The following is a 20,381-nucleotide window of genomic DNA, read 5'->3' as shown; positions in this document are numbered from 1 at the left end:
ACAATTATTTTTACATTAGTCATCAATTTTTTTTTTTTTCCCTCTCACATTTTGGTAAAAACTCTTTAAAAAAAAAAAAAAGGTTAAAGCTGATGAAACTTAAAGACAAAATACTTATTCAGTCTCAAGCTTTCCCATTCGTAGTCTGGCATGTTTATGAGTTAATCTTCCAGCAGATCAAATAATAATGGCATTGAAGGTGACATCACAAACACAAACATACAGAATATTGGTTTTACTGCAACGTGTTCTCTGTGGGAAGCTGAAATTTAAGAACAAAGTATTGCATTTGGAAATAACGTGAAATGCTAATTTCTTCAGAGCACTTTCATGGCGTGGGCAGAGAGGACCCAACTCGGTAACAGTCCAGCAGTAACAGATTTTACAGGAATGTGTGATTCAGTACCAGGAGTTCATCCTCATCATACTTTTTGTTTTGACAAGTTTTAAAGTTCTGCGTGACCAACTTCACGTTTGAGCATCTCGTCCGGCTCGGCTTCTGCTTCAGGTTCCTTCATGTTGGCAAAGGCTACTTCGCTCCTCAGCTGCTCCACAGGAGGGAGACCCACCGCCAGGTTTCTTATTGCAATGGCTGTCATCAGAAATCTACCAGACAAAGGAGCAAGGTTGTTGTTTTCTAGTGTTGCAATAGCATTTTCATTCGGTCGTTCAGCTGATCTTAAAGTCAATTTGTTTCAAAAACATTCACCATCTCAACATGCTTCTATTTCGTGTTATCAGTTCAATTATTTCATTTGCCGTAATGGTTTAATTACGGCATTATTATATTAAGGTAATTAAGTCTGAGTTTGTTAACTGGAAATTGAACGTTTGAGATAATGAAACATCCAGCTATTTTTTTTTGTCGAGAAAACTGATTTTAAATTTCACTTTTTAAAATTATCAGGAAAGCAGAATCTCTATTGTTTCTTTTCCCACCTTAGCATTTCAAACAATGTTTCACAAAACATCCTGAGACAGAGAGGAGTCAAAAAATACTTCTGTGTACTTTCCAAGAGTGCATAGGAACGATGTAAACAGAGAGCACGTACCCCCTCCGTATCGCGTAGTACTTCTTAACGGCGAAGCGATCCAGTCGCTCCAGCACACCCGCCTCCCTGCGTTTCTTCACCTCCTTCATCCGACGCTGCCGCTTCAGGAACAGCTGCACGACGGGGTCGGTGGCGTTGACCTCCGCCTCTCTGTCGTCATCTGCCGCCATGAGAGGCTGCAGCTCAGGAGGGAGAGGCTCGGTTTCTGCGCAGAGAGAATCATTTGGTGTGAATGGATTCAAGTAGCAACAGTTTGTTTCTCGTTTAGCGACATCTCTGTCCCCAGAGAAAAGTACCGGGAACGTAAGAAACTTCAGCAGATGAGATTCAAGCTTTAGCCTCAAAGAAAAATTGGCCAATACTGCAATAAACTTGATGTGTTCAAATGAAACTAATAGCATTTATAGTATAATCCAAAGTAATAGTTCTTCAGGCTGATTCAATGATTTGTACCAGTTTTTTTTATTTTTTTTTTATAGCTTGACATTTTTTTTTTTTACTGTGAGTTGTATTTGTTGCTTCCTCTTGGCCTGCACTCCTTTGATAAAGAGGATTTTAATCTCTTTTTATCCCACCAATATAAAGGTTAAAAAAAATAAAAAATAGTAGCCTGGTCAGCTGGTTTTTACCAGACTAGTTTTATAGCATCTTCTCGTCGTACTCGTTTTCACCTGTTCCATTGCGAATGCGCTCTTGAAGCTCCTGCAGCTTGGTGAAGTTCTGCAGCAGCGCTGCCTCTGTGGTGTTGACATAGACGTACATGTAGCAGGAAGGGCTCTCAGATATGGTGTAGACTTTATGGTAAGCCCCTGCAGGAACCTGCAAACACGTAAAGGAAAATAAAAATCTAGGAGAGTCGTAACAATGTTGCTTTCTAATCATTTATACAAGTTTTCATCCTTTCTCTTCTATTGCTACTCTCTTGCTTATTCTCCACAGTCCACCTGCCTCCTTCCTGACATTTCAGTTTGCTTTTGCACATTTGGAAAACTTTCAGCAGCCTTGGAAGGTGAATCACTGAATGCATCAGCTGGAGACTCGGTCTGTTTTCGGAAACTTGCACAGCAGGCTTTAGCTTTCTTTGCTAAAATTAGCTTGGAAAAGGACAGACGGGCAACACAAGCAGCCAGAAGAAACTTGCTGGATTAGAACGACTTGCTCACATGAAACAATATGACAGTTACTTTCCAATCAAGAGGAAAATAGTCATTTTACAACACCCTCATTAACAGCCATTGCCCCTTTCTGGACATTACACAGACGATCCCTTTTGTAAATTAATGCTCTTATTTTATACTGAAGAATATAACACAACTTCATCCTGCACGTTTTCCATTTCAAACACGTATTTACCAGTACACAGCAGTTCACATTTTTACTTGAGTTGAAAAGTATTTTGATCAATCATCCGTACAAAATGTTTAAATCTTAATTTAATTGAATGTCAGTGTCTGAAAACATTGCGTTCGTACCTTTATCTGGTCACCAGGCTGCAGCGTGTGGTTCTTCTTCTCCTCCACTATCTCTACATTCACCTGCCCTTGCAGCACATGGATGCTGGTGTTGCCCAGGTCTTCACTCACAAAGTTCTCCAAATGGAGACCTGAGCCGTAGCAAAGACGGCGGTTAGATAATCGCTGCTTTACAACAGAAATCAGGACAAAGAAAGAGAGCGTCAACCTGGAAAATCCGCAATGAAGACGATCTCAGTCTGATTGTCCAGACTTCCCTCAATCTCCTGGAACTTGGTCCTCCAGGGTGAGAGGTCAACCAGCAGGGGCATCAGCCACGGGTTTGGTTTGAAAGGCGACCACTCTGCCGTCACGATGTCCACGCGAGGATCAAAGATCCTGACAGAGGAGAACATGGCGAATTCAACCCTCGCACATTTTCCCCCCGCTTCATAAAACATCCGATGTCCCTCCTACCTTTGCTGGAAGCGCTCGTTGATCGACACCCAGATGTCAAAGTAGATTTCAGGATGAGAGATGTTATAGCGTGGGAGCAGCCCGCTGAGGCAGGTGGCGTACTGCTTCAGCATGTCTCCGTGATCTTTCCAGCGGCGACTCTGAGTGAACACCTGAAACACAGGGGGGATTATTCCAGAAAGCTTTCAAACTCCCAATACTAAGGGGGAAAAAAAGCTGATAGATAAACCAGTAGTTTAAAAAGTGATGTTTAGGTGAGAGGTGATTACTTTTGCTATTGTGATTGACCTGCAAATTGCAGTTTCTTTTTTTTCATCCTTTGCTTAAGATTTTAACATCTTACAGATAACAAAATGTGTCACGGATTCTCTAATAAATATTGTAGTATGAGATCCAACATAAATTAAGGGATATCACTATTCATGCATCAAAACAGTATACCTCTACCTCAGGAGTTTCATATAACTTTAAATGTGTATCTTCTTCAACACACCTGAATCAAATACTTAGATTAGGCAGAACTCTGCAGAGACTGACTGAATGGAAATAGAACGATTTGCCATTACGGATTAACAAGTGTCTCTTTATTGTCCACTTTTAAAACTCTTCTTAAAACATTTTTTTATCCCTCGGCCTTTCTTCACTTGTGGTGTTTCATTTTATTGTTTACTCCAGATTTATAGCAGTAAAGAGGTAATACAGTTGTTTTATTCAGATGCTTTGGACCAGATGAAGATGTAAACTTTACAAGGCAGCATTTTGACACCTTTTCAACAGTTTTTATGGACCAAAATAGGGGAAGTTATTAGTTTTAAACTACTTATTGGATAGGGAAGGAATAGGGCTGGGCAATATGGCTTGAAAATAACATTTCTGATTTTTTTCATACCAAATTTGATTTTAATTTTACAAAAAAACTCTTAATTTCTTTTCTTGAAAAGAAATTACAAATGCCCAAAAATATTTTCAAACACACACTTTTGTTTCAATCATTCTTTCTGTGACTGAAACATTCTTCAGTCACCGACATTCTTCGAGCTGGCCTGAATTCAAAGTCCAAGTAAACAGAAGCTGTGTAACACGCTTGTCAAACAAGACGGTAGGCACTGGGTGAACCGAGGAGCGCTTTGGTTAAAAAAAATAAAATAAAACAATCAGATTTTCCAAAAATTAAATCTTCAGAAACTTCATCAAATTAATTTATTGCCCAGCCATATAGAGCAGTAAAAAAATAAATAAGGATTTTTAGTATGTTGTTAAATCCAATCTCGACGCTACTCTAAGTGCAAGCGTGATTATTTTCCTGCCTCGCATGGTTTTGTTTTCCTGGTATCTCACCCCCGGGTTCAGATATCCGATTTCCCCCGTTTTTCCATCTTTGTAGGTGATCTTCACGTGCTGATGGCTGCGGGAGTGGACCATCATGTCCCAGGAGTAGCCATACAAACCATTAGTCCAGTTATTGTAGCCCTGAGTAAAAAAAAAAAAAAAAAAAAATTGAAACAATTTTATATTACAACCTCCTTGTTGTACTTTATACCACATGCATGAAAGCGAACATCCATGTTTTCAGCTTATCAAAGACTGAATGATAAGGGTTCTCGTATTTCAAAGTTTTGACAATCTGAGCTGCTGTTTATAGTGAAACAATGCCATGTTTCCCTATCAGGAGGCTTTTGGTCACTGGGAAAGCAAGCTGTCCACTCAGAAATAAAACTAAAACAATCTAAGGAATGATTGCAAGTCACTGAGAAGACATACCTGTGTGATGAAGTGTGAATAAGGCAGGAAAAACTGCTCGGCTATGTAAAGGATAGTAAAAACAGCTCCCAGCTTGTGCTTAAATCTCATTTTGGAAGCTTTTGCAGGATTTTGTGTCCCTGGACATTCGTTGCTGCTGTTGCTGTGGATTTCAGGGTAAAGGCAGGAAGCGCTGGGCTGAATCTCCTCTGTGGTGAGCGGCAGGACTCCGCTGAGCAACGATGGGAAGCGGGCAAAGAATCTCCTCGGCCAGTCAGCGTAGCAGAAGAGAGGACTGGTTGCCAACATCGTGTAGGAGAACATCCCTGAAAAAGGGTTACAAATACACGTCAATACACATCCGTGGAGGAAACAAAGACTTTACAGCTGTCCTGGGAGTGAATGAGGCAGCACACCGACCGATGCTGAACAGCTGAGAGTTCATGCAGTGGAAATACGACACGAAGAAAAACGCCACTGGCCGTGTGGCGTCAAAAAACAGCAAATATCCAGCAGTGAGATCCAGAATTAGACCGCCTCCGTGCACCACCAGCAGACTCACCGACTCCACAGGAAGAATCACTCTGAAAAACAAAAACGACGTTGGTACAGCTCAGTAAGATACATGACATGCACTGCCTCGCAAAAGCTTTTACACCCTGCTGACACTTTCGCATATTAAGTGAAAGCAGTGTTTAATCAGTGTCAATATGAAAAATATTACAAAATATTTTCTGTCGTCTGTAATTTCTTTTAAAAATAAGAAAGCACAATAAAAAAAAGATGAATATTGGAAATTGAATCTGGTATGAAAACAATCTGAGAATCTACTTTTAAGCTATATCACCCAACTCGTGATAGAAACCACTGCATATTTGACTGTAAAACTATATAATTTATTAAGGATTAAAGCAAACATACTTGAAAGGATCAAAGAGCCAGTGGTGTGCCAGGTATGACATGGAATATCCCTCCACCCAGTCTGCATCCAATTTTTTAACTCCGGCAATGAAATATACAATAAAGATCTTTGAAAAATAAGAACACAAGTATCAGTAAATGAAATTGTCACAATAATTTTCACATAAAATTAGTTAAATGATGACTAAAGCAAACCTGTGTCCTCAGTAGGGTGTAATTCCACAGAGGAACATGAGCATTTCTTATGGAAGGTTTTCGTAATCCATCCAGCGACCTAAAAACACATATAAGGAAAAAAAAAAAAAAAAAGAAAAACGGCTGACGTGGAGAAAAGCATGCAGATTAATTCACAAGCAGCCAAATGAAGCTTCACCTCACCAGTATCTGTTGCCGTCCATGATGGCGAGCAGAGACCCAATGAGACCGTAGAGATACGAGTGATTGTTCCAGGCCGTTTTATCCAGGAAGAAGATGTACCAGTAGGTCGAGATGAACATGAGGCATGAGAGACGGTAGAAACAGCCCAGCATGATGCCCAGTGCACCTTTAATTAAAAATAAACACACAGTTTAGTTAAATAGAGCAGTTAAGTACTTTTTAAAGGGGAACAGACTCCTGAGGTATTGAGAAGCTGCTACATGCTGCATAAATAGTAAATATAATGAGTGTATGTATTTGGTCTACTCTCTGCCAAGTTCTAAAATTATTTACACCTCACCTTAAAGTAAAAGTGTAGAAAAAGTAAGTACACCCTTTTGGTTTCCACAGGATTTAAGAGAAGATAGTAGCAGGTGGGGGTGGGGGGGTGCTTATGCAATGCACTTAATGAATAAGAACTATAGCAGATGAGACCTTTTTATAAACGCAGAAGTTTTAGCAACATAGGGGTATGCAAATTAAAAAAAATAAAAGGAATGACCCTAGAGGAGCAATTGTTGCCACTCATCAATCTGGGAAAGGATCATAGGCCATTTTCAAACAACTTGGAGTTAATTACTCCATGGTGACAAATATTATGCAGATGTAAAAACAATCGAGAGGTGCTGATCTCACAGAGATCTTCCAATAGATTTCCAATAGAAATCTGCTCAGACTGCAGTCTAGCCTCTCTTAATGGTAAGGTACCCACCGAGGAACATCACCAGATACACCACGTACATCCAATCCAGAGGGAGGGGCTCTAAGAAATTGAAAAGAGGAAAGCGGCACACGGGGGCCCCATCTAGGTATTTGTAATCCAGATGGCTGAGGCCCCTCTCCTGTGTGACGTCTATAGCCATCAGCAAACCTGGACAGAACACAAGGCGTGAATACAGACTCTTCTTTGTAACAAGTTGACATTTAAACAGCAGAGAGCATTGATTTATTCACCAAACATGCAGCGGAAGATGCCCAGAGATGCAGGGTCAGTGGGTCGGTTCAGAAGGGCCACCAGGTTCTCCCAGTAGCTCAGGTCCTCTTTCCTGAAGCCAAAGATTTCCTCCATTCTGCTTTTAGTGTGTGGTTTCGCCGCTTTAGGCGCTGCATCCTTCTTTGCAGATTTTTTCTCCTTGTCGGTGCCAACAAAAGCACCTATAAGTTGAATAAAGGAGAATCAAGACGCAAAGTCATGATTACTGTTTAAAGGCAAGTCTAAACAAGATCTGAATGGACTCATTGTGCTCTCTCTGTTCAATCGCAACAACCTGCCAGGTTCGTGTTCAGGGCTATATTTACACAAACATAGCTGGTGTTGAGATCTCAGCTTGTTAGGTGTTGCTCTAACTGGTAATTGGAGTGAAAACAACAACAAACAGCTCTCTGTCTCTCTCTCTCGCTCTCTCTCTGTTTGACAGTCAGTGCTAACAGTAACCTCACCTGCAGTAGCGTCTCTCGCCTCCATGTTTTGTTTTGGGTTTTTGTAATATTCTGTGTTATTCTGCTTCGGGACAAGGCATGAGTCTTTTCTCTGCTCTCCCTGTCCCAGGTGGAGGTATCCTGCGAGAGGAATGTGGCGGACAAAGTTTACGTGTCACAGTACCACACACTCACCGAAAGGAACAGAAGAGGGGAGGAGAGAAGGAGGAGAACGTTGTGGGAAGGATTGGAATGTTGTGAAAAAGGTGCTTCCTGCTCATTGGCTGATTTCACTGCTAATTCCGCCCTCTTCTACGTCACATCCTGAAAACTTTAGAGGGAAAATATTTTTTATCAGTCTGAAAAGGAAATTATTTCTTTTTTTTTGTATTTAAAAATTAGCATATATTTTCAATTATTATTCATTTATAAATAAAGTGAAAATGTAAACTCCTTACCATTCTTAAATTAATTCTTAATTTTAGGCATTTTTTTCTGTTTCTCTCATTTTTCTTATTTTAAATTTTTAAAAACATCTCAGGGAATAGCAAAATAAATTTAGTTTAGTCATTTACATTTAATCTATAAATCTAGAGGTACATGTTAATAAGGTAAAAATCTTAATAATCAAATTCCATCAAGTAAAACTGAATGTAAAATGATACGTATATTAAGGTCTGGCAGAAAAACCGGGACATATGCGGTACAGGAAGACTCATTTAACTTTCTGAATGAAGTAAGAGACATAAGGAAAATGGGAAGAAAAGAGAAACTAATAATAAGTAATTAGAGAGAATTTAGTTTACTAATATTTATTTACCTATTTAGTTAACGTATTATTAGTATTTTATCTTATTATTTTCATTTTTGTTTTCTGTTTTTCACACTCCAGTCCAGTTGGTGGCGGTAATGCGCCATCATAGTTGATCTGCCAACCGCCATATAATAAAGCATAAGAAGAAGAAGAAAGCCAGCACATATTTTCAGTGTTGAAATATCTTTTTTCTCTGGGTTCGGATTCGTTCTGATTTATAAAAATGTAACCGGAGCTATCTGAAACTTCGCCGTCTGGAGGCCTGTAGAGAGCAGCAGCCTAGCAGAGAAAACTAAATCGCTGTCTGCTCTCATACTTGGTTTTTGTTGGTGAATTTGGCAGCTAGGTTAGCTCTTAGGTTAGCTTCTCTCTGTATTGTCCCGTTAAGGGTTGACAGAGATTATCAACTGTCCAGAATAATCTCTCACCTTTCCCTCAGCTTTACGTCTTAACCGTTAGGTAAGTGAGACAAACTGGTTTTTAGCTGGACAACCTGCATGTCTAATTCGTGTTTGATGAATGAAATTTCACTCGGGAGTTTTGTTGCTGTGGCATTAGTTATATATAATAACACCAACCTGTAATGTTGCAAAATAGATTGTTTCCTATTCTGACAGTTCATTTGCCAAATAATGTCATTTTCTTTAAAAGTGTGTTTGGACATAATGAAACATAGATAATTGCGGAGGTTTGTGGTTTATTTATCCTTATAGATGATCATTTATGGTTATTAAATTGTTAGTACATGATCCTCAAAACCATTAGTTGAAGTGTGAAATAGCTGTGATGTTTCTTTTAAGTTCACTGTGATTAATTAACACAAAAAGCAACAAGCCAACCTAGTTAGATTTTGTGTTGTTAATATTTACCAAATATGTGAATGTGTTGTTTTTTATTCCTAATTTTGTAAACTAAATGAGAAGAAATTAATTTTTAACAGTTTTCTAGCACAAGGAGTGGCCATGTAAAATAAATAGTGGAGAATTGAATCCAAGCAGCTGGTTCATGTTAAAAACAACTTGCAACTTATTGGAAGAAATGAGAAACTGCTACTATTAATAATTTATACTATAAGAATTTTAATTCTGATCAATTACCAGAATTGGTAATTGATGCCAATTCTGGTAATTGGCATTACCAGAATTGGCATCATAGATGTTTTGGCAGGCCATAGATGTTTGCAGGCCATCTATGGCCTGCAAACTCTTGACAGAAACAAATGAACCAATGTCCTTTAAAGCTATATAGACAAAATAAAACTGTAGCAAGATTTTTTTTGCGTACAGTTCTCCTGAGTGATCAGCTGTAATCTGTCTTGCCTTTTGTATTGAATGTTTTGAAGAATTTGCTGTGGCCTTCAAGCACCAGAACTGAGTATAGCATAGAGTACAGTACACAACCCAGAAGTGACAGCTAGCAAGGAACTAAACGTCAAAAACAGAGCGCCTGCCTGGTGATGATGGATGAGAGGCAGGAGTGAAGGAAATGCAGATTTACTGCAAGTGATGTTTTCGTCATGATGCTTAACAAATCGATTGGTTGACGTGTGTAGAGATGGGAAACCTGAGCAGCAGGTTCCAGTCCCCCTCTCAGGGACCAGAGGAAGCAGCAGAGGGTGCGATCAGCAGCCGAAGACACGGCTGCGAGTGCAAGAAGAGGAAGCGGAATGCTCAGTGTGACTGCGACAGCGAACAGGAGGAAGAAGACGACATACTAGACACACCTCGCAGGCAAGTCCACTCAAGGAATTTAATTCACTGTCGATTCATCTTAATATTCTTTCCTCTGAAAATTTTGTCTGGTTTGTTTTTTATTGGACAGGAAGAAATTGAAAAGCACCTCAAAGTACATTTATCAGACCTTGTTTCTAAATGGAGAAAACAGTGATATTCGTATCTGTGCTCTGGGGCAGGAGTGGAACCTCCATAAAGTGTACCTTTGTCAGGTAATATAGTTAATACAGTTGCACAATTACTATGTCTTCAATTTTTCTTGCTAATTCTTTTTACCTGACTGCGTCTTCATTGCCCCTTCGCAGTCTGGATATTTTTCCAGCATGTTCAGTGGCTCTTGGAAGGAGTCCAACATGATGGAAATCAACTTGGAGATTCCCGACCAGAACATCGACGCTGAAGGTGAGAGTCACAGAAAGCCAACAAACGCTTAAACTTTGTCTCATTCTTTCCTTACAGCTCTTTACTGTCCTGTGTCTGTGCAGCTCTGCAAGTCGTCTTTGGATCGCTGTACCGAGATGATGTTCTGATCAAGCCCAGCCGGGTCATCAGTATTCTCGCTGCTGCATGCATGCTACAGCTGGTCGGTACACACAACAGGCACCCCACCGTTTCCTGGAACGTGAAATGAACCATTTGATTTTTCTGCTAATAGAAATATATATTTATTATATGTATATTTATTCTTTCCATCCTGCCAGGATGGCTTGATCCAGCAGTGCGGTGAAACCATGAAGGAGAACATCAGCGCCAAGACTGTGTGTGGCTACTACGCTTGTGCCAGCATCTATGGCTTGGATTCAGTCATGAAGAAGTCAGATTTTATACATATTTTTAACAATGTTTGGACTTTATTAGTAGATATGGTTACTAATATGGCTTTCTACGTCTTGCAGGTGCCTCGAATGGCTTCTGAACAATTTGATGACCCATCAAAATGTTGACTTGATGAAAGAACTTGGGTATGCATTCTGCATGGAAAAAGAAAATTTTGATTACAGCAACATTTGTATTTTTTTTTTCAGACTTCAGTCCATCTGTTCCGTCAACTCTGACCTTTATTAGTCTGTCAACCAGTTTGTCCAGCCATTCTTTTGTCTGTACATATTTCCATCCATCCGATTGTCCTTTGTCTATCTACCCGTCGTTTTGTCCCTCTGATGCTTTGTCCTTCTGTTTCTAGATCTCTCTACCCCTCTTTTCATCTGTCTGTCCGTCAATACAAATGTATAAAGTCAGTTTTTTTTCTAATCTGCTGAATAGGCCAAAAATCTAGAAATTTGAGTTTGAAAAATTATTAAATTCTGGCATTAATTTTTGTAGGACCTCTGGATTAATTTCAGTGATTTTTATTTATTTATTCTTTAATTTGGACAGATTAGATAAGATCTGTATTTATTGTCCGTACTTTCCTGCTTTGTGAAACCACAGGGCTGATGTGATGGCGCAGCTCATCCAGTCCTCTGACCTGTTCGTCATGCAGGTGGAGATGGACGTGTACACCGCTCTGAAGAAGGTGGGAGAGAAATGATCATGCATTACATGCATGTATTTTGCACTATTTTAATTTTCCTCTTGCCGTTTCTGCAGTGGATGTTTCTGCAGCTAAACTCTTCATGGGACGGTCCAATCAAGCAGCTTCTGGCCGATGCCGATGCTTGGCTTTGCAAACGCAGGACAGGTGATGTCATGTCCTCAAACTGTAGCTGCACGTCACGTTGCACTGTTTCTTACAGTTCTCTTGCTGTGTTTTTCGTTGCACGACGACGTACAGACCTGTGTGAAAAGGAGCCATTCTTAAACACAGAGGAGGGGGCGCCGTTTCGCTCCGTCTTCAGGCTCGTCCGCCTCCAGTACATCATCAACGATCTCGCATCTGCTCGCATCCTGGAGAGAGACAATATCCTGCCCCCTGGTAAGAACAAAGTTTCATTAACATGTAATATTTAAATCTAAATGATATTCCGGTGATTTTAATTGATTACATGTGTCCAATAATTCCTGCTGTAGAGTGGCTAACTGCGATGTACAAAAACCAGTGGTTTGCTATGCTGCGGACAGAATTTGACAACGACAACGGGTGAGACCCTGAGAATAAACTGCTGCAATGAGTTTTTGGAAAGTAAAATAATAAAACAATAAATGTATTACTTCTTACTTTACTTGTGAAAACAACGCTGTGTTTGTATGTTTAGACCTCAGGAGCCCAACAAAGACGAGTTTGAGCAGAACAGCATGAGGTGTGGCAGGAAGCTGAGTAAAGATGGAGATGTGAGTTTCTACGATCATTTCTGTTTTTGCATGATTGATATGTTTTTGTAACATCAACACAGAGAAATTAACCGATTCTTTCTTTCGTCTCAGTACTGCTGGAGGTGGACGGGCTTCAACTTCGGGTTTGACCTGTTGGTCACTTACACAAACCGCTTCATAGTCTTTAAAAGGAATACACTCAGTCAGCCATGTGGGGGCGCTGTGAGTCTACAACCACGGAGACATCTGGCTTACAGGTGAGGAAGCCATCAGTCGGTTTGTTTAAATAAATGATCACCTTTGCAAGAATTTTTTATAAAAATAAATGTAAATATGTTTAATCTATAAGTATGATGTAACAAAATCCAGCTTTAACAGCGACACAGTTTACTAAAACGTCACATTTGAAAATGTTTGCCTTTTACCTGCTTTCACAGGCATAAATTTAACATTTCCTTTTTGGCAAAGGTTACGTCTCGCCTCCTTTGACAGCCGAGGGAAGCTGGTCTGCAGTCGCTCCACGGGTTACCAGCTCCTCACCCTGGAGAAGGACCAGGTCAGTGAGCTCTGCCAGGCTGTAAACGTTACCGGCTCAAACTGCAAAAACGCCTTTAATAATCGTCCTTTCCACTGGATCCCCGCAGGAGTACGTGGTGATGAACCTGGACAGCCGGCTGCTGTCGTTCCCCCTGTACGTGTGCTGTAACTTCCTGTATACCTCGCCTCATTCAGACCACCGTCCAGATTCCTCGGAGCCAGAAAGCGCCGCTCGCGCTGCGTCTTGATGGCTTCTGACAGTCACTAGCTGCTACCATTCCTGTTGACATGAAGACATTCACCCAAAGACTAACCGAACTCCTCTTCAGCACACTGACTGCATGCTTGTGGTGGAGTTTGGGGGTATTTTCACATCCATATGGGCAGTTTTTGGTACATTTTGACACCGAGCTGTTCTCAGTGAGGCCCACCATCTTCTCTTGCCATGCATTTATCCACAAATGATCCACTTTTTAAAGTGGAAGGGAGTAGGTGAAATCTGCTTTTCAGGTTGGGTTTAGGAACTTCATAGCTTCAAGATGGGATGATAAGCTGGAGGAGGTTTTTTTTATTTTTATTTCTGCTTATTAACTTTTTTTTTATTTAAAAGTTTATATTAGAGCGCTGTCGAATAAAAAATGTGAGCTTAACACCACAGGTTTAAATGGATTCATCATATATCAGACCAACTCACTCTCATCAAAGAAACGGTTCAAATTTACTAATGTTTGGTTTATCAAAATATACATAAATATGTGTAAATTTGAAAAATAATCAAATCTGCCTCATGTGGACTTGTACATATGAAAATAATAAGGGAAAAAAAAAGATTGGCATGCTGTAGAAGGAAAATGTCTCTAGTTTAACATGTTTTTACACTCGTGGTTGCGTGTTTGTTCAATTTTACAACAGAGCAGCTTCTCAGAACCTGTTTTTTAATCTTCACCTCGCATTGAGTGAAGCAGCATCGTAAAGTCAAGCCAGACTCTTCTGTCTGCTGGGTTGTTCAGATATATTTCCACAGGTTTCCTGCAGTGTTATTTTCCATCACTGACGTTCAGTTGGGCTCCTGGTCATTATTTATGGGGGAAGATGTTTGAATTACTTGAGTTACATCTTTATTCTGAACTCATAAGAAACACAAAGTAGCCTAATAGTTACCAAAATCTGCACAGTTACCTCTTAACTTTGCTTTCATTCTGCGGATTTATTCACTGTCTCTTTGGATGTGTTTTGAAAAGCTGGGAGATTCCCAGTTGTAAATCAGATGTATTTTTACCATTCATGGATCTCCAATGAATTTGTTTGTACAGCCGTTATTATGTGTAAATTTTGACTTTTTTTATTTGGGTTTTTATTTTATTTTTTTTACCTTTTTATTTTTGTGGATGTTTTATGTTTGCAAAAAGATACATTTCTCTTGACTGCCAATAAAACTGCCCTTCCATACGGGCCGTGGTGCTATCATACAATCCGATCTTTTATTACAGTCTTATTACAGGTAGACAAACGTGTTTACGAGCATAAAAGTTAAGAAATAAAAAAAATATGGGGTGATTTGTCTTGTACTTATTGTATTGAGTAAAAGTTTGGACTTCCTGTTCTTTCTCTGTTCATTTTAGAAATGTCAAAATTGTTTATCAGGTTGTGTTTGAATCATTGAAATATTCAAAGCAACAGTCATCCCGATAAAACAAATTAAAAGCAAACTGCATTGAAAGAAAATTAAATGTCACTTATTTTCTGTCTTTTTTTTCCCCAAGTAGCTGCTCTTTATATTTTTATCAATTATGTTATATGAAGTGGCGAAAAAAGCATTCTCTCCCAAAGAAAGGAAATTTTGTGAGCTCTAACAATTTTAATCAGTTTGTGAGCCAATATGAAGTTTAAAAATCTGAAATGTTGAATGTTACTATAAAAGCACTGAAATCAACTTCCTTAAACAGTTCAAGTTAAGTCTTAACTCTAATCTGAGTGAGTGCTGAGAAACACTCACTGCATCCAAATAAGAAAATATCTGGATACATATTTTTTGTAATTTTACATTACCCAAAAGAGTAATTTGTATCACTCAAAAATATCTGGGAATATGACCAACACCACTCTGTAAGGACAAGCAGGTATAATGGATAGTTGGAGTTATGCGTTATTTGACCACTTGGGGGCGCTGTAGCCAGGTAGAGAGGCTGCCAGCTGATCATTTACCTCTGATTAATTTCTTCATAATACTCACAAAGCTGTTGTACGATTGAGTCTTTAAGTCACTTGGTGAAAAATAATATTTGTTTCTTTCCCATTTGTAAGATTAAATGAGCAAAAAAATCAAAATAATGGAAAAGTAAAAAAAATAAAATAAAGCCAAAATGTCAACAAAATCAAAAAAAATACGTCAAGAATAAAACAGAAGTGACACTTGGTTATTCATGCTTATGTAAATAACCAAACCTCTTAGAAAATTTTCTTTCAGTGTATAAATATTCTCCTAAGCTAGCAGAGGCATTTCAAACCTGCTTGGAAGCAGCACTTTTGAAACTTAAGATATTATTTCCACTTTAACCTCAATATTTTTGACCCTAATCATGACAGAATTTTTAAAGTTTTTTTTTCTCACCATTTCAACTTATTTCTTTCCTCCAGGTGGCTCTACATCATCACTTTTTATTTAGGTGAATGATCAAAGCTACAGAATGAACTGCAGTTTTCCTCAGTTTACTTTTCAGATTTCAGTTTCCTCACAGAGTTGGTTTTCTTAAGCCACATTTCCCATTTAAAAAAATGTTCAATTGTTTTTAAAAAGCAACGTAAAGCAAAACTTATTACCTTGATTGTTATTTTATTTCACATATATAAACAGCAGTGGATGTAGACACCATCACAAAAAGCTGGAAAACTAATTGAGACAAAATAAAACAAAACAAAGTAGCAGGACCAGAAAGAGCTGCGTATAAAATCCATCAAGAGATGCACATGAGGGAACACTGCTCTGGTGAAATTAAAAGTCAGATCTGTTTCAAATAAATCTACCATCGCTGCATTGTTTACACATGGTAACATGACATTGGACGTCTGAATTTAGATAAATCACTAGCTTTAAGCTCTAGTAACAAATCTCACAATAACTATCAAAGTCTTTGAACTGCTCTTTTGTGGTTAGCCTGAAATCCTCGGGTCACTAACCTGGCGTCTACCAGGTCCAGACTACTTGCTCCTCACTGCGGTATAGAGTCCAGGTTCTCCTTGAGCCTCCGGGTCATGCTAGGGACCAGGTTGATGTGGTCGTCCACACAGCTGCCCACACAGCGGTCCATGAGCGATCGGACGGCCGGCTCCTTCGACCCCGAGTCGAACAGATCCTTCGCCTTGTCGTTGCAGTGCATCGTGCATCTGGTCAGACGGTCCTGAGGACAGCAGAACAGAAGAAACTGATTGTCACAAATAAACAGAAGCAACAAAACACAGAACAAACTAACAGGTTCATATTAAAAAGGCAGATTCAATTAAATATGTAAAAAAAAAAGCATTTTTCCTCCATAGAACTGTTCTTTTACTTACATTTGTTCATAATGTAAATAATTATATTACTTACATTATGAACAAACACACAATTTCTAAAGAATAATTCAAATAGTCATTCTTCTCCCTGTAATATTTATTCCTATAGAAAATATTACAGATTATTAATGAACTATGTTCTCAATAAACAGCAAGAGAAATATATTTCACAAAAGATTTCCTAAAGTCACTTTAATATGAAGTGACTAATTTCTAAATATACAAAATAATGCTGATTTGAGCTGGAATTCAAGTTTTCATGAATCTTATTTTCAGATTACACTCAGAATCTTTACATTTCATTTTGATATTATTTACGAGATGCATTTTGTGGGTGATTTTCATCCCAGTCTGTTTGTCATCACATATTGCTTAACAGTAAATTGTGACTAAGTTTTGAATGCCTGGAACAAAAGAGTTGCAAAAGAACTGCTTGGATGCAATATTTGATAGACTAGTATGTTTCAAGAGCTGTGAATATGCCTTAATAATATATTTAGTCAGGATGGATCCTCCCTGCATTGGATGACTAAACCTTATATATTTACTAAGATGCTAAAGGAGTGTTGAGAACATGATGATGCAGAAAAAAAGGAGAGAAGTGAGTAAAATGTGGCTTTACCCCCACAGATAACATGAAAATGTGAAACAATTGTATTTAACTGAATGCATGACATATACTGTGCAGTCTTAATGGAAATTAATATTGATGAGAAGCACCGTTCTGTCCAGCATCTTAAACACAAACAAAAAAAATTTATTTTTATTGAAACTGATAGTTTTCATTGTAACTTTTGCTTTAACTGTATAAATATTATAGCTCTAGATTTTGGACAATTTCCTGCCACATATTTAGATTTTATAGATATAAACTTGATAACACTACAACTTTTATGTTGTAGCTGGCTGACAAAGAAAATATGCAAGAATTATTGCAAGTAGCAGTGTTTTTAGCACATTTATGTGTCTTACTGCTGTACATTATTGATGCCATACAAGGTAGTGGAAGCAGAGTGATTGGGATGCTGCTTTATAAAACATGCACAAGTGTATTTCTTTGTTCTTTTTAATTAACCAATCAGAAGCTCTTAAAGCCAAAGTAACCTTAATGTATGTAAGCTTTGCATTTTGAGGAAAATAAAACAAAATTGCCATTAATCTGGCATTTAGTAAACAGTATTCTTTTGATTAATCCAAAGTGACCAAAACAGGGGAAGTTTAATCCGATTTAATATCAGACAGTGAGGGGGGAAAAGTTCCATGTATTTTTATGCAGATCATGCAAATATCTGGTAAGTGCTGCAGATCTTAGGGGGTTTCTCGCTATTTTTTAATAGGGTGCATGTTGCTTCAGTTGGACTGTGCTGAACTACTAATATCAGAAAATATCACTTAATCCCTCCAAAAGTAAGAGGGTGTTCCTCTGTAAACCTGTGGTTGTGTTAGAAGGCTGAAGAAGGTTTGTGAGGCTGAAGATCCTCACCTGAAACTTCTCCAGCTCTGAGGTGACCAGCCCCTGAGCCTGGGCCAAAGGAGTGTGACACCTCTCGATACACTGATGCACCTGATTCATGGAGTCAGAGGGGCGGCCGCAGCAGTCTGCGCTGCATTTGAACATGCGTCCCTACAGCACAAAACAGCAGCCGGTCAGGACGACTTATTGGTTAACAAAGCGCCATGCTGGTGTGAGAAAGATCACTAACCTGCATGTTTCGGATGTGGTCCCTCTCTAGAGATTGGACCATTTCTTCCACCACCTTCTGAACGCGTGTCTGGTGTGCCTCTGCCATCTCTGCAGGCCTCTCTGCTCCTTTAAAAAACACTCAGAGCAAGTTTCTCATTCAACCGAGACCGGAAGTCCAACTGCGCCGCACAACTTTCTTCACAATTTGATAACAACTAAGGTCACCTCCATTCAAGCATGGTCCAAGATTAGAGATGATTGGGTCATTTCCGACTTTCTTCCGTTTCTTCGATGGAGAGTGACAACTTCCGCCTATTTCCTTAAGCTTTTCAAAATAAAAGCCAACACGCTGTCCATAGCGCTATGCAACCATTTTTTCCCCCTTTAGTTATTTTTACTCTCAAATAAAACTCGCTTAGTCACAAATGTCACACGACAGTTTTCAAAAAAGGCAACTTATAGTTTTAGCTGAATGCCTGTTGTAGGAAATTTATTGTCATTTTCAAAGAACCACTATTTTGTTTCTATTTTTAGAATGTAAAATAAAAATAAATATAAAATTGAGCAAAAAGAGGATGGATCTATTTTCCTTTGGGACGCAAAATTATGTGAAAAATGTAAAAAGCATATAGATTCCAACATAATGACAACCGTAAAAACATATTACTAGTACTTTTCGTGTCATTCTTATACATTTTAAAATATTAGGTGGTTGTTTTTATTTTTGTCAAAGTTATTAAGGTCTGTTGTGGAACAATAGTGCTAGAAAGTGGCGTTTGCACTAATAAACAAATATGCAATTTTCTGATGACTAATATAATTCAAACAATGAAAAATAGTTTTAAATTTTTGACAAAGCAATGTTATATGGCTGTGGTGGTCCCCTATGATTTAGGGTCGTAGTTCAGTTATTTTTTGTTTTACTGTTGTAGTTTGTCAGCGGTTACACATTAAAGTGCATTTTATTGTGAAATTCAAGCTCGAACCCGGAAGTTGGTTCTCAGTCTGAGCGACGTTCACGATTCCCTGTAGAGACTCAACCATTAAACTGCTCTAGTTCGTTATTTAACTTTCTATTTTTACGTTGACCTTCATAACCAGTGAGTTTCTGTTTTTCAAGTAGTTAGAGGAGCTTTTTGCGCTCTTTAATGTTTTTTCTTACGTCTAACTCTGTCAAAGTTTTTTTGAATCAACACCTCTGTGGTGATATTTGAAATTGTGAGTACCATTGAACATGACTGTAGAAAGATAGTATTGCGCTTTCCCCCGCATTGTTTGGCAGATCTAAGCTGAAATCACAGTGATTCATTCTGCTGTGTAATGTACAGCAGTGCGGTGTGCGAACTTTGACCCCTAGGAGAAGTTATCAGTGGTTCCTGTTTCTTCTTCACGCACAGATGTTCCTGACTGCAGACCAGTAGACAACGGCCACAATGACTTTACGCACGTTTTCACTGCGAACCCTGCTGTTCCTGGGGCTTTGGCAGTCTGGGAAGAGAAGTTTGGCCTCAGCTCCGGAGCAGTTGGAGCAGCCAAAGAAAATAGGCAAGTACAAATTACGCTGTCGCAAACAAGAAGGAGTCACCGTACTGGTTATTTTGCTCTTTCAAACTTCTTTGGAGTGAACATTCAGGTCCAGTATTGGATTCGGTAAAATGGGTTATGTGCAGGATATCTGCATTGGGTCGCTGTGAACTAACAAAGCTTTGGGAAAAAAATTACAAGTCTTTTGAAACTTGTTCTTTGGTCAGACTCATTTTCTCTGAATCTACTTAAATGCAAAATGTAATCAATTTCCATTAGAAATTCTATATTTACAAAAATTCTAGGAAAACAAATGTTTATCTCGCTTTTCTAAAATTATTTCTGTGTGCTAAATAACACAATATGGGAAATTTATCTTTTCAAGAGATTTATTTTGTTTTTTATTTTCCTCAAATTTAAAAGCTTAATGTCTTTAGCATTTGGTAGTATTACCTTTTAAACTGTATGATTCGAAGCAGGGTGTCCAAAGTGTGGCCTGGCAGCTATTTGCAGCCCTTTGGATCATTTTGTTCGGCTCCTTAGCCACAACTTGAAAACTGAACGAATTTGTCTTTAAGCACAGGTGGTTTGAGATCAACACTCTTTATAAAGTGAGATTTTTACAAAGTCGTCTTTATATATATATATAATTTTTTTATTATTATTATTAACCATGTTGCTGCTTTCTTGGATTAAATTTGGCTAAATGCAGCAAACCCTAACCTTGAGGTGGGCAACTCCAGTCGAGAGCCAGTCTCCTGTAACTTTCAACACACCTGAGTCAAATAATGAGGTCATTAGCAGGAC

The 20,381-nt window shown here is 38.7% G+C and overlaps 3 protein-coding genes across 3 annotated transcripts; 1 reads left to right on the top strand and 2 right to left on the bottom strand.

Annotated features, from left to right (window-relative positions):
- Positions 1 to 154: 154 nt before the first annotated feature.
- On the bottom strand, positions 155 to 7,732 carry ggcx (gamma-glutamyl carboxylase). The gene is made up of 15 exons (XM_015025439.1): positions 7,499 to 7,732; positions 7,013 to 7,213; positions 6,771 to 6,929; positions 6,020 to 6,185; positions 5,837 to 5,915; positions 5,642 to 5,748; positions 5,141 to 5,304; positions 4,742 to 5,046; positions 4,319 to 4,450; positions 2,981 to 3,132; positions 2,733 to 2,902; positions 2,525 to 2,655; positions 1,724 to 1,871; positions 1,053 to 1,257; positions 155 to 606 (listed from the first exon to the last, which is right to left on the bottom strand). Exons 1-15 carry the CDS (start codon positions 7,521 to 7,523, stop codon positions 447 to 449), a joined length of 2,304 nt encoding a protein of 767 aa, XP_014880925.1. The 5' UTR covers positions 7,524 to 7,732; the 3' UTR covers positions 155 to 446.
- Positions 7,733 to 8,421: 689 nt separating this feature from the next.
- On the top strand, positions 8,422 to 14,535 carry gmcl1 (germ cell-less, spermatogenesis associated). Its single transcript, XM_015025435.1, has 15 exons — positions 8,422 to 8,750; positions 9,844 to 10,021; positions 10,113 to 10,236; positions 10,330 to 10,426; positions 10,510 to 10,607; positions 10,726 to 10,838; positions 10,921 to 10,986; positions 11,456 to 11,540; positions 11,615 to 11,705; positions 11,799 to 11,939; positions 12,035 to 12,104; positions 12,220 to 12,295; positions 12,389 to 12,534; positions 12,746 to 12,833; positions 12,922 to 14,535. Exons 2-15 carry the CDS (start codon positions 9,846 to 9,848, stop codon positions 13,060 to 13,062), a joined length of 1,512 nt encoding a protein of 503 aa, XP_014880921.1. The 5' UTR covers positions 8,422 to 8,750; positions 9,844 to 9,845; the 3' UTR covers positions 13,063 to 14,535.
- A 1,095-nt stretch (positions 14,536 to 15,630) lies between these two features.
- On the bottom strand, positions 15,631 to 18,348 carry fam136a (family with sequence similarity 136 member A). Its single transcript, XM_015025437.1, has 3 exons — positions 18,070 to 18,348; positions 17,850 to 17,990; positions 15,631 to 16,212 (listed from the first exon to the last, which is right to left on the bottom strand). Exons 1-3 carry the CDS (start codon positions 18,154 to 18,156, stop codon positions 16,024 to 16,026), a joined length of 417 nt encoding a protein of 138 aa, XP_014880923.1. The 5' UTR covers positions 18,157 to 18,348; the 3' UTR covers positions 15,631 to 16,023.
- Positions 18,349 to 20,381: the final 2,033 nt, after the last annotated feature.

This window comes from Poecilia latipinna, unplaced genomic scaffold (assembly GCF_001443285.1).
Source record: "Poecilia latipinna isolate Pla-1442-1.1 unplaced genomic scaffold, P_latipinna-1.0 Scaffold4115, whole genome shotgun sequence".
In the NCBI taxonomy this organism is placed as follows: domain Eukaryota; kingdom Metazoa; phylum Chordata; class Actinopteri; order Cyprinodontiformes; family Poeciliidae; genus Poecilia; species Poecilia latipinna.
Note: the sequence above shows the minus strand (reverse complement) of the source record. Positions and strands in the feature narration are given on the sequence as shown.

Bases quoted from the DNA above. Each gene is read 5' to 3' on its own strand.
- ggcx (XM_015025439.1), bottom strand. From the start codon at position 7,523: ATGGAGGCGAGAGACGCTACTGCAG. The intron at 5,749-5,836 runs GTTTGCTTTAGT...TATTTTTCAAAG, and splicing joins ACACCCTACTGAGGACACAG to ATCTTTATTGTATATTTCAT. The intron at 5,047-5,140 runs GTCGGTGTGCTG...ACCCTTTTTCAG, and splicing joins CTCTCAGCTGTTCAGCATCG to GGATGTTCTCCTACACGATG.
- gmcl1 (XM_015025435.1), top strand. From the start codon at position 9,846: ATGGGAAACCTGAGCAGCAGGTTCCAGTCCCCCTCTCAGGGACCAGAG. The intron at 10,427-10,509 runs GTGAGAGTCACA...GTGTCTGTGCAG, and splicing joins CCAGAACATCGACGCTGAAG to CTCTGCAAGTCGTCTTTGGA. The intron at 11,706-11,798 runs GTGATGTCATGT...GACGACGTACAG, and splicing joins GCTTTGCAAACGCAGGACAG to ACCTGTGTGAAAAGGAGCCA.
- fam136a (XM_015025437.1), bottom strand. From the start codon at position 18,156: ATGGCAGAGGCACACCAGACACGCGTTCAGAAGGTGGTGGAAGAAATG. The intron at 17,991-18,069 runs GTTAGTGATCTT...TTTGTGCTGTAG, and splicing joins ACCACATCCGAAACATGCAG to GGACGCATGTTCAAATGCAG. The intron at 16,213-17,849 runs GTGAGGATCTTC...TGCTGTCCTCAG, and splicing joins CAGAGCTGGAGAAGTTTCAG to GACCGTCTGACCAGATGCAC.